Here is a 16155-nt window from a genome sequence, read left to right as displayed (position 1 = left end):
TGATAAATTACTTTCTCTTACGGTGTATCCAGTCCACGGATTCATCCTTACTTGTGGGATATTCTCAATCCCTACAGGAAGTGGCAAAGAGAGCACACAGCAGAGCTGTCCATATAGCTCCCCTCAGGCTCCGCCCCCCCAGTCATTCGACCGACGGTTAGGAGAAAAAGGAGAAACCATAGGGTGCAGTGGTGACTGTAGTTTTACAAAAATAAATTTGAACCTGACTTAATTGCCAGGGCGGGTTGTGGACTGGATACACCGTAAGAGAAAGTAATTTATCAGGTAAGCATAAATTCTGTTTTCTCTTACATGGTGTATCCAGTCCACGGATTCATCCTTACTTGTGGGATACCAATACCAAAGCTTTAGGACACGGATGAAGGGAGGGAACAAGTCAGGTAACCTAAACGGAAGGCACCACTGCTTGCAAAACCTTTTTCCCAAAAATAGCCTCCGAAGAAGCAAAAGTATCGAATTTGTAAAATTTGGCAAATGTATGCAGTGAAGACCAAGTCGCTGCCCTACAAATCTGTTCAACAGAAGCCTCATTCTTGAAAGCCCATGTGGAAGCCACAGCTCTGGTGGAATGAGCTGTAATTCGTTCAGGAGGCTGCTGTCCAGCAGTCTCATAAGCCAATCGGATGATGCTTTTCAGCCAGAAGGAAAGAGAGGTAGCAGTCTCTTTCTGACCTCTCCTCTTACCAGAATAGACAACAAACAAGGATGATGTTTGTCTGAAGTCTTTAGTTGCATTTAAATAGAATTTTAAAGCCCGAACCACATCAAGATTGTGTAACAGTCGTTCCTTCTTCGAAACTGGATTAGGGCACAGAGAAGGAACAATGATTTCCTGGTTAATATTCTTATTAGAAACCACTTTTGGAAGGAAATCAGGTTTGGTACGCAAAACAACCTTATCTGCATGAAACACCAGATAGGGAGAATTACACTGCAAAGCAGACAATTCAGAAAATCTTCTAGCAGAAGAAATAGCTACCAAAAACAAAACTTTCCAAGATAATAACTTAATATCTATGGAATGTAAAGGTTCAAACGGAACCCCTTGAAGAACTGAAAGAACTAAATTTAGACTCCATGGAGGAGCCATTGGTTTGTAGACAGGCTTGATTCTGACTAGGGCCTGTGCAAACGCCTGAACGTCTGGTACAGCTGCCAGACGCTTGTGTAACAGGATAGACAGAGCAGATATCTGTCCCTTTAAAGAACTAGCTGACAAACCTTTCTCCAATCCTTCTTGGAGAAAAGACAATATCCTTGGAATCCTAATCTTGCTCCACGAGTAACCCTTGGATTCACACCAACAAAGATATTTCCGCCATATCTTATGGTAAATTTTCCTGGTGACAGGCTTTCTGGCCTGGATCAGAGTATCTATAACTGATTCAGAGAACCCACGCTTAGCTAGAATTAAGCGTTCAATCTCCAAGCAGTCAGTTGCAGAGAAACTAGATTTGGATGCTTGAATGGACCTTGTATTAGAAGATCCTGCCTCAATGGCAGTTTCCATGGTGGAACTGATGACATGTCCACTAGGTCTGCATACCAAGTCCTGAGTGGACACGCAGGCGCTATCAGAATTACTGAAGCCTTCTCCTGTTTGATTCTGGCTACTAGCCGAGGGAGAAGAGGAAACGGTGGAAAGACATAAGCTAGACTGAATGACCAAGGCGCTACTAAGGCATCTATCAATGCCGCCTTGGGATCCCTGGACCTGGATCCGTAAAGGGGAAGTTTGGTGTTCTGACGGGACGCCATCAGATGCAATTCTGGAATGCCCCATAGCTGGGTCAGCTGAGCAAAAACCTCCGGGTGGAGTTCCCACTCCCCCGGATGGAAAGTCTAACGACTCAGAAAATCCGCCTCCCAGTTGTCTACTCCTGGGATGTGAATTGCAGATAGATGGCAGGAGTGATCCTCCGCCCATTTGATGATCTTGGTTACTTCCTTCATCGCTAGGGAACTCTTTGTTCCTCCCTGATGATTGATGTACGCTACAGTTGTGATGTTGTCAGACTGAAATCTGATGAATTTGGCTTCCGCTAGTTGAGGCCATGCCTGGAGCGTATTGGATATCGCTCTCAGTTCCAAAATGTTTATAGATTCTTCCCGAGACCATAGACCCTGAGCTTTCAGGGAGTCCCAGACCGCACCCCAGCCTAACAGACTGGCATCGGTCGTGACAATGATCCACTCCGGTCTGCGGAAGCTCATTCCCTGCGAAAGGAGCGAAAATTAGCCTTGTTTTTGGCCTTAAACGGTCTATCCTGCGGGAGGGCATGGCCCTTCACCCCAGTGATATCCGCTATAATTTCTTTTAACTCGGGACCAAAAAGGGTCTTTCCCTTGAAAGGAATGTTTAGTAACTTTGTTTTGGACGACACGTCAGCCGACCATGATTTTAGCCAAAGCGCTCTTCGCGCCATAATGGCAAAACCCGAATTTTTCGCCGCTAACTTAACTAATTGGAAAGCGGCATCAGTGATAAAAGAATTAGCCAGCTTTAGAGCATGAATTCTATCCATGACTTCGTCATATGAAGTCTCCCTCTGGAGCGACTCCTCCAGCGCCTCAAACCAAAAAGCCGCTGCAGTAGTTACAGGAATAATGCAGGCAATTGGCTGAAGAAGGAAACCTTGCTGAACAAATATTTTCTTCAGCAAACCTTCCAATTTTTTATCCATAGGGTCTTTAAAAGCACAACTGTCTTCTATTGGTATAGTTGTACACTTAGCAAGTGTTGAAATTGCTCCCTCTACCTTAGGGACCGTCTGCCACGCGTCCCGCCTGGGGTCATTTATGGGGAACATTTTCTTAAAGATAGGGGGGGAACAAAAGGTACACCTAGTCTCTCCCACTCCCTAGTCACAATATCTGCCACCCTCTTCAGGATCGGAAACGCATCAGTGTATACAGGGACCTCTAAAAACCTGTCCATTTTACACAATTTTTCTGGGACCACCATGGGGTCACAATCATCCAGCGTAGCTAAAACCTCCTTAAGCAGGACGCTAAGGAATCTGACTCTGCCCGCTGAGAAACTTTTCCTGTGTCAGAAATTTCTCCCTCGGACAGACCATCCCTCACTGCCACTTCAGAGTGTTGTGAGGGTACAACAGATAAATCATCCAAAGCTTCTGATTGCTCATCCTCTGTTCTTAAAACTGAGCTATCACGTTTCTTTGGAAAAACTGGCAGTTTGGATAGAAAGGCCGCAAGGGAATTATCCATGACTGCTGCTAATTGTTGTAATGTAATAGGGGCCAATGCACTAGAGGTACTAGGCATCGCTTGTGCGGGCGTAACTGGTGTCGACACATGGGGAGAGGAAGGAGGACTATCCTCATTACCTTCTGTCAAAGAATCATCTTGGGCTACATTTTGAAGTGTCACTGCATGGTCATTAAAATGTTTAGATACCTTAGCACACTTTAAACACAAATGCAATGGGGGTACCGCCATGGCTTTTAAACACATAGAACAGGGTCAGACATGTTAGACAGACTTAGACAGCACTCAAATACAGTAAAAAACACTTTTTGAAAAAAAAAAAAAAACGGTACTGTGCCTTTAAATAATAAAAAGCGCACACTTTTTTTTACCAAATCTCAAAAAAACATCCAATCTTTATGAAATTTTCACCATATGATCCTAATGCTTTGAAATGATTGCACACTAAGTTTCAATACAATTAACCCCTTATTGCCCAAACCGGAGCAAATTGAAGTTGGCCACCGGTTTAACACACTACAGTACCATGCCACAGTCTCTGTTGTGGCCCTACCTTCCTTGGGGATTAGTTTTGGACAAAAATAAGCCTCCCTGGAGTCCTCCTGCAATCTCTGGACTCTACACGTGAAGCTGCATGAAGCTGTCTTGCAAAAGAACTGCGCAACTGTGGCGCGAAAATTAGGCCCCCTCCCTCTTCACTCCGGAGTTGTGGGGCCTTCCTAAGCCAAATTAGGTGTCTAAAAATATGCCAGGCGAATAAAAACCCCAAAAAGTGTTTCAAACATAATAAACACTTGTGCAAATATCAGATTATAGTAATAAAATAATCAATTTTCCCCATAACAGTGTCCACCAGTGATTTAAGCCCTTTAACTAAGCCATCCTTCTATACTGAGTCTCAGAATATAGCTTACCTTCCCACATGAGGATTTCTGTCAGTCTTCTAGCATTACCAAGTCTTGTTAGAAAAAAAGTGACTGAGCATACCTTAAGCAGTTAAGCCTGCAAACTGTTCCCCCCAATTGAAATTCTCCGGTACTCAGTCCTGTGTGGGAACAGCAATGGATTTTAGTTACAACATGCTAAAATCATTTTCCTCTCAGCAGAAATCTTCATCACTTTCTGCCTCAGAGTAAATAGTACAAACCGGCACTATTTTAAAATAACAAACTCTTGATTTAAGAAATAAAAACTACAAATCTAACACCACATTCACTTTACCCTCCCGTGGAGATGCTACTTGTTAGAGCGGCAAAGAGAATGACTGGGGGGGGCGGAGCCTGAGGGGAGCTATATGGACAGCTCTGCTGTGTGCTCTCTTTGCCACTTCCTGTAGGGATTGAGAATATCCCACAAGTAAGGATGAATCCGTGGACTGGATACACCATGTAAGAGAAATAGCCTCCGAAGAAGCAAAAGTATCAATTTGTAAAATTTGGAAAAAGTATAAAGTGAAGACCAAGTCGCCGCAATACAAATCTGTTCAACAGAAGCCTCATTTTTAAAAGCCCATGTGGAAGCCACCGCTCTAGTAAAGTGAGCTGTAATCCTTTCAGGAGGCTGCTGGCCAGCAGTCTCATAAGCCAAACGGATGATGCTTTTCAGCCAAAAAGAAAGAAAGAGAGGTTGCCGTAGCCTTTTGACCTCTCCGCTTACCAGAATAGACAACAAACAATGAAGATGTTTGACGGAAATCTTTAGTTGCTTGTAAGTAGAACTTTAAAGCACGAACCACATCTAGGTTGTGCAACAGACGTTCCTTCCTGGAAGAAGGATTAGGACACAGAGAAGGAACAACAATTTCCTGATTGATATTCCTATTAGAAACAACCTTAGGAAGAAATCCAGGTTTGGTACGCAAAACCACCTTATCCGCATGGAAAACAAGATAAGGTGAGTCACACTGTAAAGCAGATAAATCAGAAACTCTTCGAGCCGAAGAGATAGCTATTAAAAACAGAACTTTCCAAGATAAGAGCTTAATATCTATGGAATGCATAGGTTCAAACGGAACCCCTTGAAGAACTTTAAGAACCAGGTTTAAACACAGGCTTGATTCTAACTAAAGCCTCCAAAAACGCTTGAACGTCTGGAACATCCGCCAGACGCTTGTGTAAAAGAATAGACAAAGCAGATATTTGTCCCTTTATGTGATACCCCTTTAAGAACCACTGCCTAATAGCACTTCCTCCCTATTTAAGGAAGTGCTATTACCTCACTCAGGGCCTGAAAATTAAAGTGGATTCTCACTTTATTGTTCCTCTGTGAACAAATTACCTTGTAATCTCCTTTCAGGTCCTTATTAACTTTGTTCATTGTTTCCCTAAAGTCTTAGCAGCTGCTCTACTTTGGATTTTGCTCTCTGACTGAAAAACTTACCTGGATCCCTACGCCTACCGGAACTTCTTCCACACGCGAGCCGAAGTCGCGCTCACACAAGCGGTTACCGGATCACCGCTACCAGCTCATTCTCCTGTCAGCTCTCTACTAAGTGGTACTACCGCTCTCCACGCCACATTAGCCCTCTCGGATGGAATAGGATCCGCTCTCCACGCTTCTTTGGGTATCGTAACATGTAAGAACAGGAGAAGTGGACCGAGCGCTACACCCAGGGCCTTAAGCTTACTAACTATATAGCCTCCTAGTAGGCTAACAATACAAAAGTTAAAATGGGGAGAGAGTAAGCGCTAAAAAGCTTAAAAGGCTAGTAAAAGGTACATTTTAATACATATAAAAATTTACAAATGGCAATCAGACGCATGGATCCATGTCTGACTTAACAAAAATATATATATATATATAATAAACAAATCTAAAAATATCTAAAAATATCCAATGGAGTATAGCATGTGACGCTGACTTAGTGAGCCAATGATGAGGAGTTAGGACATGTACATTCAATAATATAAACAACCGTATATTATATTATTGAATGTACATGTCCTTCTAACTCCTCATCACTGGCTCACTAAGTCAGCGTCACATGCTATACTCCATTGGATATTTTTAGATTTGTTTATTATATATATATATATATTTTTGTTAAGTCAGACATGGATCCATGCGTCTGATTGCCATTTGTAAATTTTTATATGTATTAAAATGTACCTTTTACTAGCCTTTTAAGCTTTTTAGCGCTTACTCTCTCCCCATTTTAACTATCGTAACATGTAAAGCAGTTAAGCCACTCAAACTGTCTATCAAGTTTGTCTCCCTTGCGTGGGGTGTTTTTTCCCTGAATTAACCACCTCCTTGCTGGGACTGTATATATTTTATGGTATGTTTGTGTGAGTGCGTGAACTTCTTGCTGACACTAAATTGAACGTTTATTCCGGATTATAACTTCTGAAATTTACTACCTACTCCTATATATTAAGTATTTCTCTCAATATATTTATATTTCTCATAACCTCATTTATATTGATTTCTTTGAGTCTATTTTTGCTACACAATTACATTACATTTTTTCTACCTTATCATATGAGATTTACCATTCTATATTTTCAACTACAAAAGTAAAGTCTCATCTTGTGCAAGCTAGTAAAACAAGCTATTTTTACTTGCTGTGAACAAGAAAAGAGCAACATTACCTTTATTTTCTAAATATACATATTCATCTGTTTGAAGTGAGAGTGTTTATCACACTTTAAGGAACTAGCAGATAATCCCTTCTCCAATCCTTCTTGGAGAAAAGATAATAGCCTAGGAATCCTGATCTTACTCCATGAGTAACTCTTGGAATCACACCAGTAAAGATATTTACGCCATATCTTATGATAGATTTTTCTGGTGACAGGCTTTCTAGCTTGAATCAAGGTATCAATGACCGATTCAGAGAAACCACGCTTTGCTAAAATCAAGCGTTCAATCTCCAAGCAGTCAGACACAGAGAAAGTAGGTTTGGATGCTTGAATGGACCTCGAAGCAGAAGGTCCTGCCTCAGCGGCAGAGTCCATGGTGGGACGGATGACATGTCCACCAGGTCTGCATACCAAGTCCTGCGTGGCCATGCAGGTGCTATCAAAATCACCGAAGCTCTCTCCTGCTTGATTCTGGCAATCAGACGAGGAAGGAGAGGGAATGGTGGAAACACATAGGCCAGGATTTAGGACCAGTGCACTGCTAGAGCATCTATCAGCACTGCCTGGGGATCCCTTGACCTGGACCCGTAACAAGGAAGCTTGGCGTTCTGACGAGACGCGTATCAGATCCAATTCTGGTGTGCCCCATAGCCGAATCAGTTGGGCAAACACCTCCGGATGGAGCTCCCACTCCCCCGGATGAAAAGTCTGATGACTTAGGAAATCCGCCTCCCAGTTCTCTACCCCTGGGATATGGATTGCTGAAAGATGGCAAGAGCGAGTCTCTGCCGATCGGATTATTTTAGAAACCTCTATCATCGCTAGAGAACTCCTTGTTCCCCCTTGATGATTGATATAAGCTACAGTCGTGATGTTGTCCGACTGAAATCTGATGAATTTGGCCGCAGCCAGTTGAGGCCACGCCTGAAGCGCATTGAATATCGCTCTCAGTTCCAGAATGTTTATCGGGAGAAGAGTCTCCTCCTGAGACCATAACCCCTGAGCTTTCAGGGAGTTCCAGACTGCACCCCAGCCTAGCAGGCTGGCATCTGTCGTAACTATGACCCACTCTGGTCTGCGGAAACACATTCCCAGAGACAGGTGGTCTCCTGATCCAGATCTATCTGAGGAGATAAATCTGCATAATCCCCATTCCACTGTTCGAGCATGCAAAGTTGCAGTGGTCTGAAGTGTAAGCGAGCAAACGGAACTATGTCCATTGCCGCTACCATTAGTCCGATTACCTCCATACACTGAGCCACTGACGGCAGAGGAATGGAATGAAGAGCTAGGCAGGTGTTTACGAGTTTTAATTTCCTGACCTCCGTTAGAAATATTTTCATTTCTACCGAGTCTATCAGAGTTCCTAGGAAGGAAACTCTTGTGAGAGGAAAGAGAGAACTCTTTTTTTATGTTCACCTTCCACCCATGAGATCTCAGAAAGGCCAACACGATGTCCGTGTGAGACTTGGCTAGTTGGAAAGTTGACGCTTGAATTAAGATGTCGTCTAGATAAGGCGCCACTGCTATGCCCCGCGGTCTTAGAACCGCTAGAAGGGACCCTAGAACTTTTGTGAAAATTCTGTGAGCGGTGGCCAACCCGAAGGGAAGGGCCATGAACTGGTAATGTCTGTCCAGAAAGGCGAACCTGAGAAATCGGTGATGATCTCTGTGGATAGGGATGTGCAGATACGCATCCTTTAAGTCCACTGTGGTCATATATTGACCCTCCTGGATCAGTGGCAGAATAGTCCGAATAGTCTCCATCTTGAAAGACGGGACTCTGAGGAATTTGTTTAGGATCTTGAGATCCAAGATTGGTTTGAAAGTTCCTTCTTTTTTGCCCTTGTTCCGCTCTTGGAACTGGGTGAATCACTCCCATGGTATGTAGGTCTTCTACACAGCGTAAGAACGCCTCTCTTTTTGTCTGGTTTGCAGACAATTGAGAAATGTGAAATCTCCCCCTTAGGGGGGAATCTTTGAAGTCCAGAAGATATCCCTGGGAAACAATTTCTAAAGCCCAGGAATCGTGAACATCTCTTGCCCAAGCCTGAGCGAAGAGAGAGAGTCTGCCCCCTACTAGATCCAGTCCCGGATCGGGGGCTACCCCTTCATGCTGTCTTGGAGGCAGCTGCAGGCTTCTTGGCCTGTTTACCCTTGTTCCAAGCCTGGTTAGGTCTCCAGACTGACTTGGATTGAGCAAAATTCCCCTCTTGCTTTGCAGCAGGGGAAGCTGAAGTGGGACCACTCTTGAAGTTTCGAAAGGAACGAAAATTATTTTGTTTGGTCTTTTTTTTTATTTGTTTTATCCTGAGGGAGGGTATGGCCCTTCCCTCCAGTGATGTCTGAAATAATTTCCTTCAGTTCAGGCCCGAATAGGGTCTTTCCTTTGAAAGGGATGGTCAAAAGCTTTGATTTTGATGACACATCAGCTGACCAGGACTTAAGCCATAACGCTCTACGCGCTAAAATGGCAAAACCCGATTTTTTTGCCGCTAATTTAGCCAGTTGAAAAGCGGCATCTGTAATGAAAGAATTAGCCAGCTTAAGAGCCTTAATTCTATCCAGAATATCATCTAATGGGGTCTCCCCCTGGAGAGCCTCTTCTAGAGCCTTGAACCAAAAAGCAGCTGCAGTAGTTACAGGAACAATGCATGCAATAGGTTGGAGAAGAAAACCTTGAACAAAAATTTTCTTTAGGAGACCCTCTAATTTTTTATCCATAGGATCTTTGAAAGCACAACTGTCTTCAATAGGTATACAGGTGGCCCTCGTTTTACAACGGTTCAATTTACACAGTTTCAGAATAACAACCTTTTTTTCCAGTCATGTGACTGCTATTGAAAAGCATTGAGAAGCAGTGCATTCATTAAAATAGCTAGTAGGTGGAGCTTGTGTTGCAGCAAAGCCAAGCAAGCTGAAATTAATCAGTTTAACCAGATCTGAGCTATCGAGCAGATTTCAAAGGAACAAGATCTTCCCGTCTATAAATCAGTCCAGATTGGAATGCATAGAAAGAACAGTTTGCAGAAAAATGCAAGTGAAGTCTGTGTTGTGTGATTATTTTATTAGGTTTATAATGCTGTTTAGCAAATGTTTTTGTTCATTTAACTTAGTTTAATGATATATTCTTTGTTGTGTGATTATTTTATTAGGTTTATAATGCTGTTTAGCATTTAAAGTCTTCATTTCAAAGCTTTAAAAATAATGTATTAGGTGTTACTTATGACAATATTGAGAGGGGCCTGGAACCTATCTCCCTCGCTTCCCATTGACTTACATTATAAACTGGGTTTCAATTTACAACGGTTTCGATTTACAACCATTCCTTCTGGAACCTAACCCCAGCGTAAACCGAGGGCTACCTGTAGTTGTACGCTTAGCTAGTGTAGAAATAGCTCCCTCCACCTTAGGGACCGTCTGCCACGAGTCCCGCATGGTGTAAGATATGGGAAACATTTTCTTAAAAGTAGGAGGGGGAGCGAACGGTATACCTGGTCTATACCACTCCATAGAAACAATATCCGCAATCCTCTTAGGGACCGGAAAAACATCAGTGTAAACAGGAACCTCTAAGTATTTGTCCATTTTACACAATTTCTCTGGAACCACAATAGGGTCACAAGCATCCAGAGTGGCCAATACCTCCCTGAGCAACAAGCGGAGGTGTTCTAGCTTGAATTTAAAGGCCGTCATATCAGAGTCTGTCTGAGGGAGCGTCTTTCCTAAATCAGAAATCTCTCCCTCAGACAGCAAATCCCTCATCGCTACCTCAGAACATTGTGAGGGAATATCGAATACGGCTACTAAAGCGTCAGAAAGCTCAGCATTTGTTCTTAACCCAGAGCTATCCCGCTTCCCTTGCAACCCAGGCAGTTTAGATAAAACCTCTGTGAGGGTAGAATTCATAACTGCTGCCATGTCTTGTAAGGTAAATGAAGTAGACGCACTAGAGGTACTTGGCGTCGCTTGTGCGGGTGTTACTGGTTGTGACACTTGGGGAGAACTAGATGGCATAACCTCATTTCTTTCTGTCTGAGAATCCTCTAGCGCTACATTTTTAAGTGCTACAATATGCTCTTTAAAATTTATAGACATATCAGTACAAGTGGGACACATTCTAAGAGGGGTTCCACAATGGCTTCTAAACATATTGAACAAGGAGTTTCCTTGATGTCAGACATGTTTAACAGGCTAGTAATGAGACAAGCAAGCTTGGAAAACACTTTATTCAATGTAAAACAACAATTTCAAATAAACGGTACTGTGCCTTTAAGAGAAAAAAACATGTACACGTTCTGCAAAACTGCTTAAAAATGCAACAAATCCGTCAAATTTTTTACAGTATATGTAGTAAGCCTTAGTAAGGTTGCACCACTAGTAAAAAATGAAATTAACCCCTTAACAACAAAACCAGATTGACAAGAGTAAAAAAAAATTGGAAAATACACAGTCAGCACCTTGTCACAGCTCTGCTGTGGCGCCTACCTGCCCTTAGGGGTGGAATTTTAGGGAATAAAGCTTTGTTTTGGCCCCAAAATCGAATCAGGACCCTCCTGTGTTGCAGCTTGCTGTCCAGAATGAAAAAAACTGCGCATCTAAGGCGCGAAATTAGGCCCCACCCACCTCTTACTCGATGTCTGTTGGGCCTTAAAGTAACACCTCAAGTGTTTCAAACAGCCATGTGGGATGTAAACCTCAAAATAAGTCAAATGAACCCTCTAAATAAAAAGTCCCAAAAACGTTTTCCATACTTCTCAAAAAAAGTTTGCTCTATTATATAAGTGTCAACCAGCAAAGTAACTTAGCCCTTATGCAAGCTTGTAATACTACCATAAGTCTTTGATTACAGCTTACCCTTCCCCTCATGGGGATAATGTCAGGCCTTTTCTTGAAATATCACAGTCTTTCAAGAAAAAAATGACTGAACATACCTCAGTGCAGCATAGCCTTCAAACCGTTCCTCAACTGAAGTTTCCTGTACTCCTCAGCTTCTGTGGGAACAGCAGTGGATCTTAGTTACAAATGCTAAGATCATTATCCTCCAGGCAGAAATCTTCATCTTCTTTCTGCTTGAGAGTAAATAGTACACACCGGTACCATTTAAAATAACAAACTCTTGCTTGAAGAAAATAAAACAAAAATTTTGTCACCACAATCACTTTACCCTTCCTTATTGCTTAGAGCCGGCAAAGAGAATGACTGGGGGGTGGAGTTAGGGGAGGAGCTATATAGACAGCTCTGCTGTGGGTGCTCTCTTTGCCACTTCCTGTTGGGAAGGAGAATATCCCACAAGTATTGGATGAATCCGTGGACTCGATACATCTTGCAAGAGAAAAAAGGAAATTGGAAAGTTTTAATAGTGTATTATAATACATCAAAGCTGTTCTGTTGCTTCTGTCTATCTGCTCCAAGCTACACCACTACATTATGATGTCTTGCGCTCAACAGCCAATCGAACATGTGAATCAGCCAGGCAATCATACAACAAGCACTACAGATAGAGCAGATGTGTGCTCTCTCTCATGTGAGTAGATTCGCCTATATATCATCCAGTGTGTACGGATAATCTACACTATGTTTTTTTTCCAGATGATTTCTTCTACCAACAAATCTCTTTGTGGGACTTTTTGCATATATCCTTTATATTATTTTACTTGTTTTGTATCACATTTGCTAAAATTATGATAGGTTGTAAAATAAAAACAAAACAAATTTAATTATTTCCAAAAATATTTATTGTGTAGGGAAAGGGGGGTTGGAAATAACAGTTCAGCAATATATACTGTCATGTTGCATAACTGAAAAATGTTCTCCAGAAGCAGCTGTGACAGATGTTATAAGGCACTCGGAAACCCCTGACCTACTGATGTGTAGAATGCACGGATGACCGATAGAGCTACGGATACTCTAAGTGCTGCAAAACCAACTGCAGCAGCGGATTCATTCAAGGTACTGATATGAGAAATCGTTGTCTCACAGCCATATTGCCCTTCAGATCCAAAGCAAGATCTGCTATGGAAGAGGTTATATATCTGCAGTCATATGGTGAAGTCCCAGAGGCTATGCGGTCTCTCAATTAAGCTGCTATTTCTCAATAAAAGCCCTGGATTTATACCTCCTACTGCAGATGCTACATAGCATAATTTGGTATATATCTATAAATCAGCATATATGTATAAGTGATATATATATAAGTGCAAGAGAAAATACCTACTGATTTGTAGTGTGCAAGATGCTTAAATATAGTCACACGCTTGTCATAGATCTAAATATGCATGTGTTACCACCAATATTTGTACAGATGTAGAGAGGATTGGGGAGACCCAAACACACACTGGTGCTGGGAAACACAGCAATTTTACCCTGTGTAACCAGATAGTATGATTGGTCATATATAACCTGGATATTATTTTTTATTGCGATCATTTTTATTTAAATCGCAAGAAATGCATATCTCATTTCAATAATGGTTGTTAGAATTTGTGAGCTTAGAAATGGCAGACTATTTAACCCAAGAGTTCTGTTTAAGTTAATCTTGTCAAAATTAAATGGACATTAAACACTTTGAGATGATAATATAAAATGATAAATCATATATAAATGCAATATACGTTGATTATTTATTTTGTCCCCTTTTCCAGTAATTCCAATTGTGAGCTTTTCAGTTTGTGATAAAAATGGTAGTACAGAACACTGTTATATTCACACAGCCATTTGCTGCACACTCTAGTGACCTATTTATAACTGTCCCTAATTGGCCACAGCAGAGAAGGTAACCTAAGTTACAACATGGTAGCTCCTATTATTTAATAGACACTATAACTTTACACTTATTTTGACAATATGTTAACAGCATATGAAACTTTAAAAAAAATGCATCTACATGTTATTCTCAGACTAATCTTTTCTTTGAATGCATCATTCATTTATTTAGTGTTTAATGTCCCTTTAAAGACACAGATAAACCGTTATAATGCATGATATGGGGTTGCCGTGGAGATATACCAAGCTGACAAAAAAGGGTTAATATAACCATGATTATCTATTTTACTCCCACATTGTGAGTATGACACAATAAATATGTGCACAGTCTGAGTACAGAGGCCATGCAAGGTCGCAGAAGTCAGTTATATATGGACTGGTTAACTACTACACAAGTGTTATAAACTTATCTTCAGCAGGAGACCTGAATGTATAACAGATGCGTAGTTAAGATTGCATTAAATGCTGACGAGTATGTGCAGCATCTATATAATGATGCTCTTTCTGCAGAACACAGCAATCTAGATTTTCCATATAATATATAGGACACCTGCAATCCTGCACTCATACGTGTCAGTGCTATTTGGAACAGCTTCTTCATCTCACACTTTGAGACATGTGTAAAGGTGTCAGCATCTCTTCAAATATGGCGCCTTTCACATTTGAACCGCGAAGATTGGCTTCTTGCAGGTCACAGCCGGAGAGGTCGCAGTTCTGGAGCAATATAGAAGAAAAAAAAATTAACGAAAAGGAGAGAATTTATGTAGGATGAAAGATAGAAAGAGAAAAACAAACTTAAAGGGACAAAATACTCATATGCTAAATCACCTGAAAATGATGCAGTATAACTTTAAAAAGCTGACAGGAAAATATCACCTGAGAATCACTATGTAAAAAAGAAAAGATATTTTACCTCACAATTTCCTCAGCTCAGCAGAGTAAGTGCTGTGTAAAAAGTTATACTTCAGCTGCTGTCCAGGATAAAAAAAAAAAACAGGAAGAAATGAACAGCAGCCAATCAGCATCATCAGTGCTGAGGTCATGAACTAGTCCTTTACAATGGGGTGTGAATACTTAGGACATTTTGAGGTAAAATATCTTTATTTTTTACATAGAGATTTTTTACAGCTATGCTGTAAAAAACATTTGGGTATCATGGCCCTTTAAGTTGATTACACATTCTCATCATACTTATGCTCACCTAATATAAGGCTAAATTACGAGTTTTGCGTTATGATGCAGTACGGCTATACCGCTTAAAAATTGGCCATTGCGTGTGGAATGGCCAGTAACACATATTACGAGTCGCGGCGGTATATCTATACCGAATGCATTTTAGCCTGTAATGCAACGTCCATTCCACACTCAAAAAATGACGTTTGAGTATGTGATTTTCCATAGCGCCGTATTCCAGGTTGTGCGGTCTGGCTAAAATGCTTGCGTTACAGCCTATAACGACACAAGCCATTCCGTGATCTGAGACCAGTAGTTATGGATTTTGCGAAACAAAAATGTTTCCCAAAACTCATAAGTAAAATGTTACAAGGTATACTAACACCCCTTAACTACCTATTAACCCCTAAACCGCGACCCTCCCGCATCGCAAATACTATATTAAACTTATTAACCCCTAATCCGCTGCCCACCCACGTCGCCGACACTAAAATAAACCTATTAACCCATAAACCACCGTACACTGAAGCTTGAATGCAAGGTACCAGTTTAAAAATCAGCTAATAGTATGAGAGCTACTGAAATCCTATTGGCTGATTTAAACAGCCAATAGGATTTCAGTAGCTCTCATCCTTTTGTCTGATTTGAAAATGTCAGTCAATCGGAATGCAAGGTACCCCATTTTTAAACGGGTACCTTGCATTCAAGCTTCAGTGTCTGGCAGTGATCGTGTGAAGAAGAAACTCCACGCTGGATGTCATCGCCGGTCCTGGACAGCTCCGCGCCACTGGGATGAAGATAGAAGATGGTCCCGCGATGGAGGAAGATGTCGCCGCCTGGATGAAGACTTCTCGCCACCTGGATGAGGGTGGATGACCGGTCTTCATGAACCCCAAGTAGATATTCTGGGGTTAGTGTTAGTTTTATTTTATTTTTTTTATTTTCTGAGCTGTTTTTTTTTTTTAGATTAGGGCTTTGGGCAGTAAAAGAGCTGGATGACCTGTTAAGGGCAATGCCCATACAAATGCCCCTTTAGGGGCAATAGGTAGCTTAGGATTTTTTTAGACTTAGGTTTTTTATTTTGGGGGGTTGGTTGGGTGGGGTTTTTTTAATTTTAGGTGAGACTTTGTAATTTTTTAATGTAAAAGAGCTGTTTAACTTTTAAGGGCTATTGGTAGTTTATTGTTAGGTTAGGGGGTGTTTTTATTTTTGGGGGGGCTTTTTATTTTTATAGGGCTATTAGATTAGGTGTAATTGTTTTTATTTTTTAAATTTAGTTTATTTTTTGTAATCTTAAAGTTTTTTATTTTTCATATTTTTAGTGTTTATTATTTTTTGTAATGTTAATTTTTTTATTTTTTTTGTAGTATTAGGTTAATCTAAA

The 16155-nt window shown here is 41.2% G+C and overlaps 1 protein-coding gene across 1 annotated transcript in view; it reads right to left on the bottom strand.

Moving 5' to 3' along the window:
• Positions 1–12548: 12548 nt before the first annotated feature.
• KCTD9 (potassium channel tetramerization domain containing 9) overlaps positions 12549–16155 on the bottom strand; it is a 76597-nt gene continuing 72990 nt past the window's right edge. The window contains exon 12 of the mRNA XM_053718113.1: positions 12549–14312. Coding sequence (XP_053574088.1) covers positions 14196–14312 — 117 coding nt within the window. The 3' untranslated portion in view covers positions 12549–14195. The remainder of the gene's footprint in view (positions 14313–16155) is intronic.

Source organism: Bombina bombina, chromosome 6 (assembly GCF_027579735.1).
Source record: "Bombina bombina isolate aBomBom1 chromosome 6, aBomBom1.pri, whole genome shotgun sequence".
NCBI lineage: Eukaryota > Metazoa > Chordata > Amphibia > Anura > Bombinatoridae > Bombina > Bombina bombina.
This window is presented reverse-complemented; position numbering and strand designations above follow the sequence as displayed.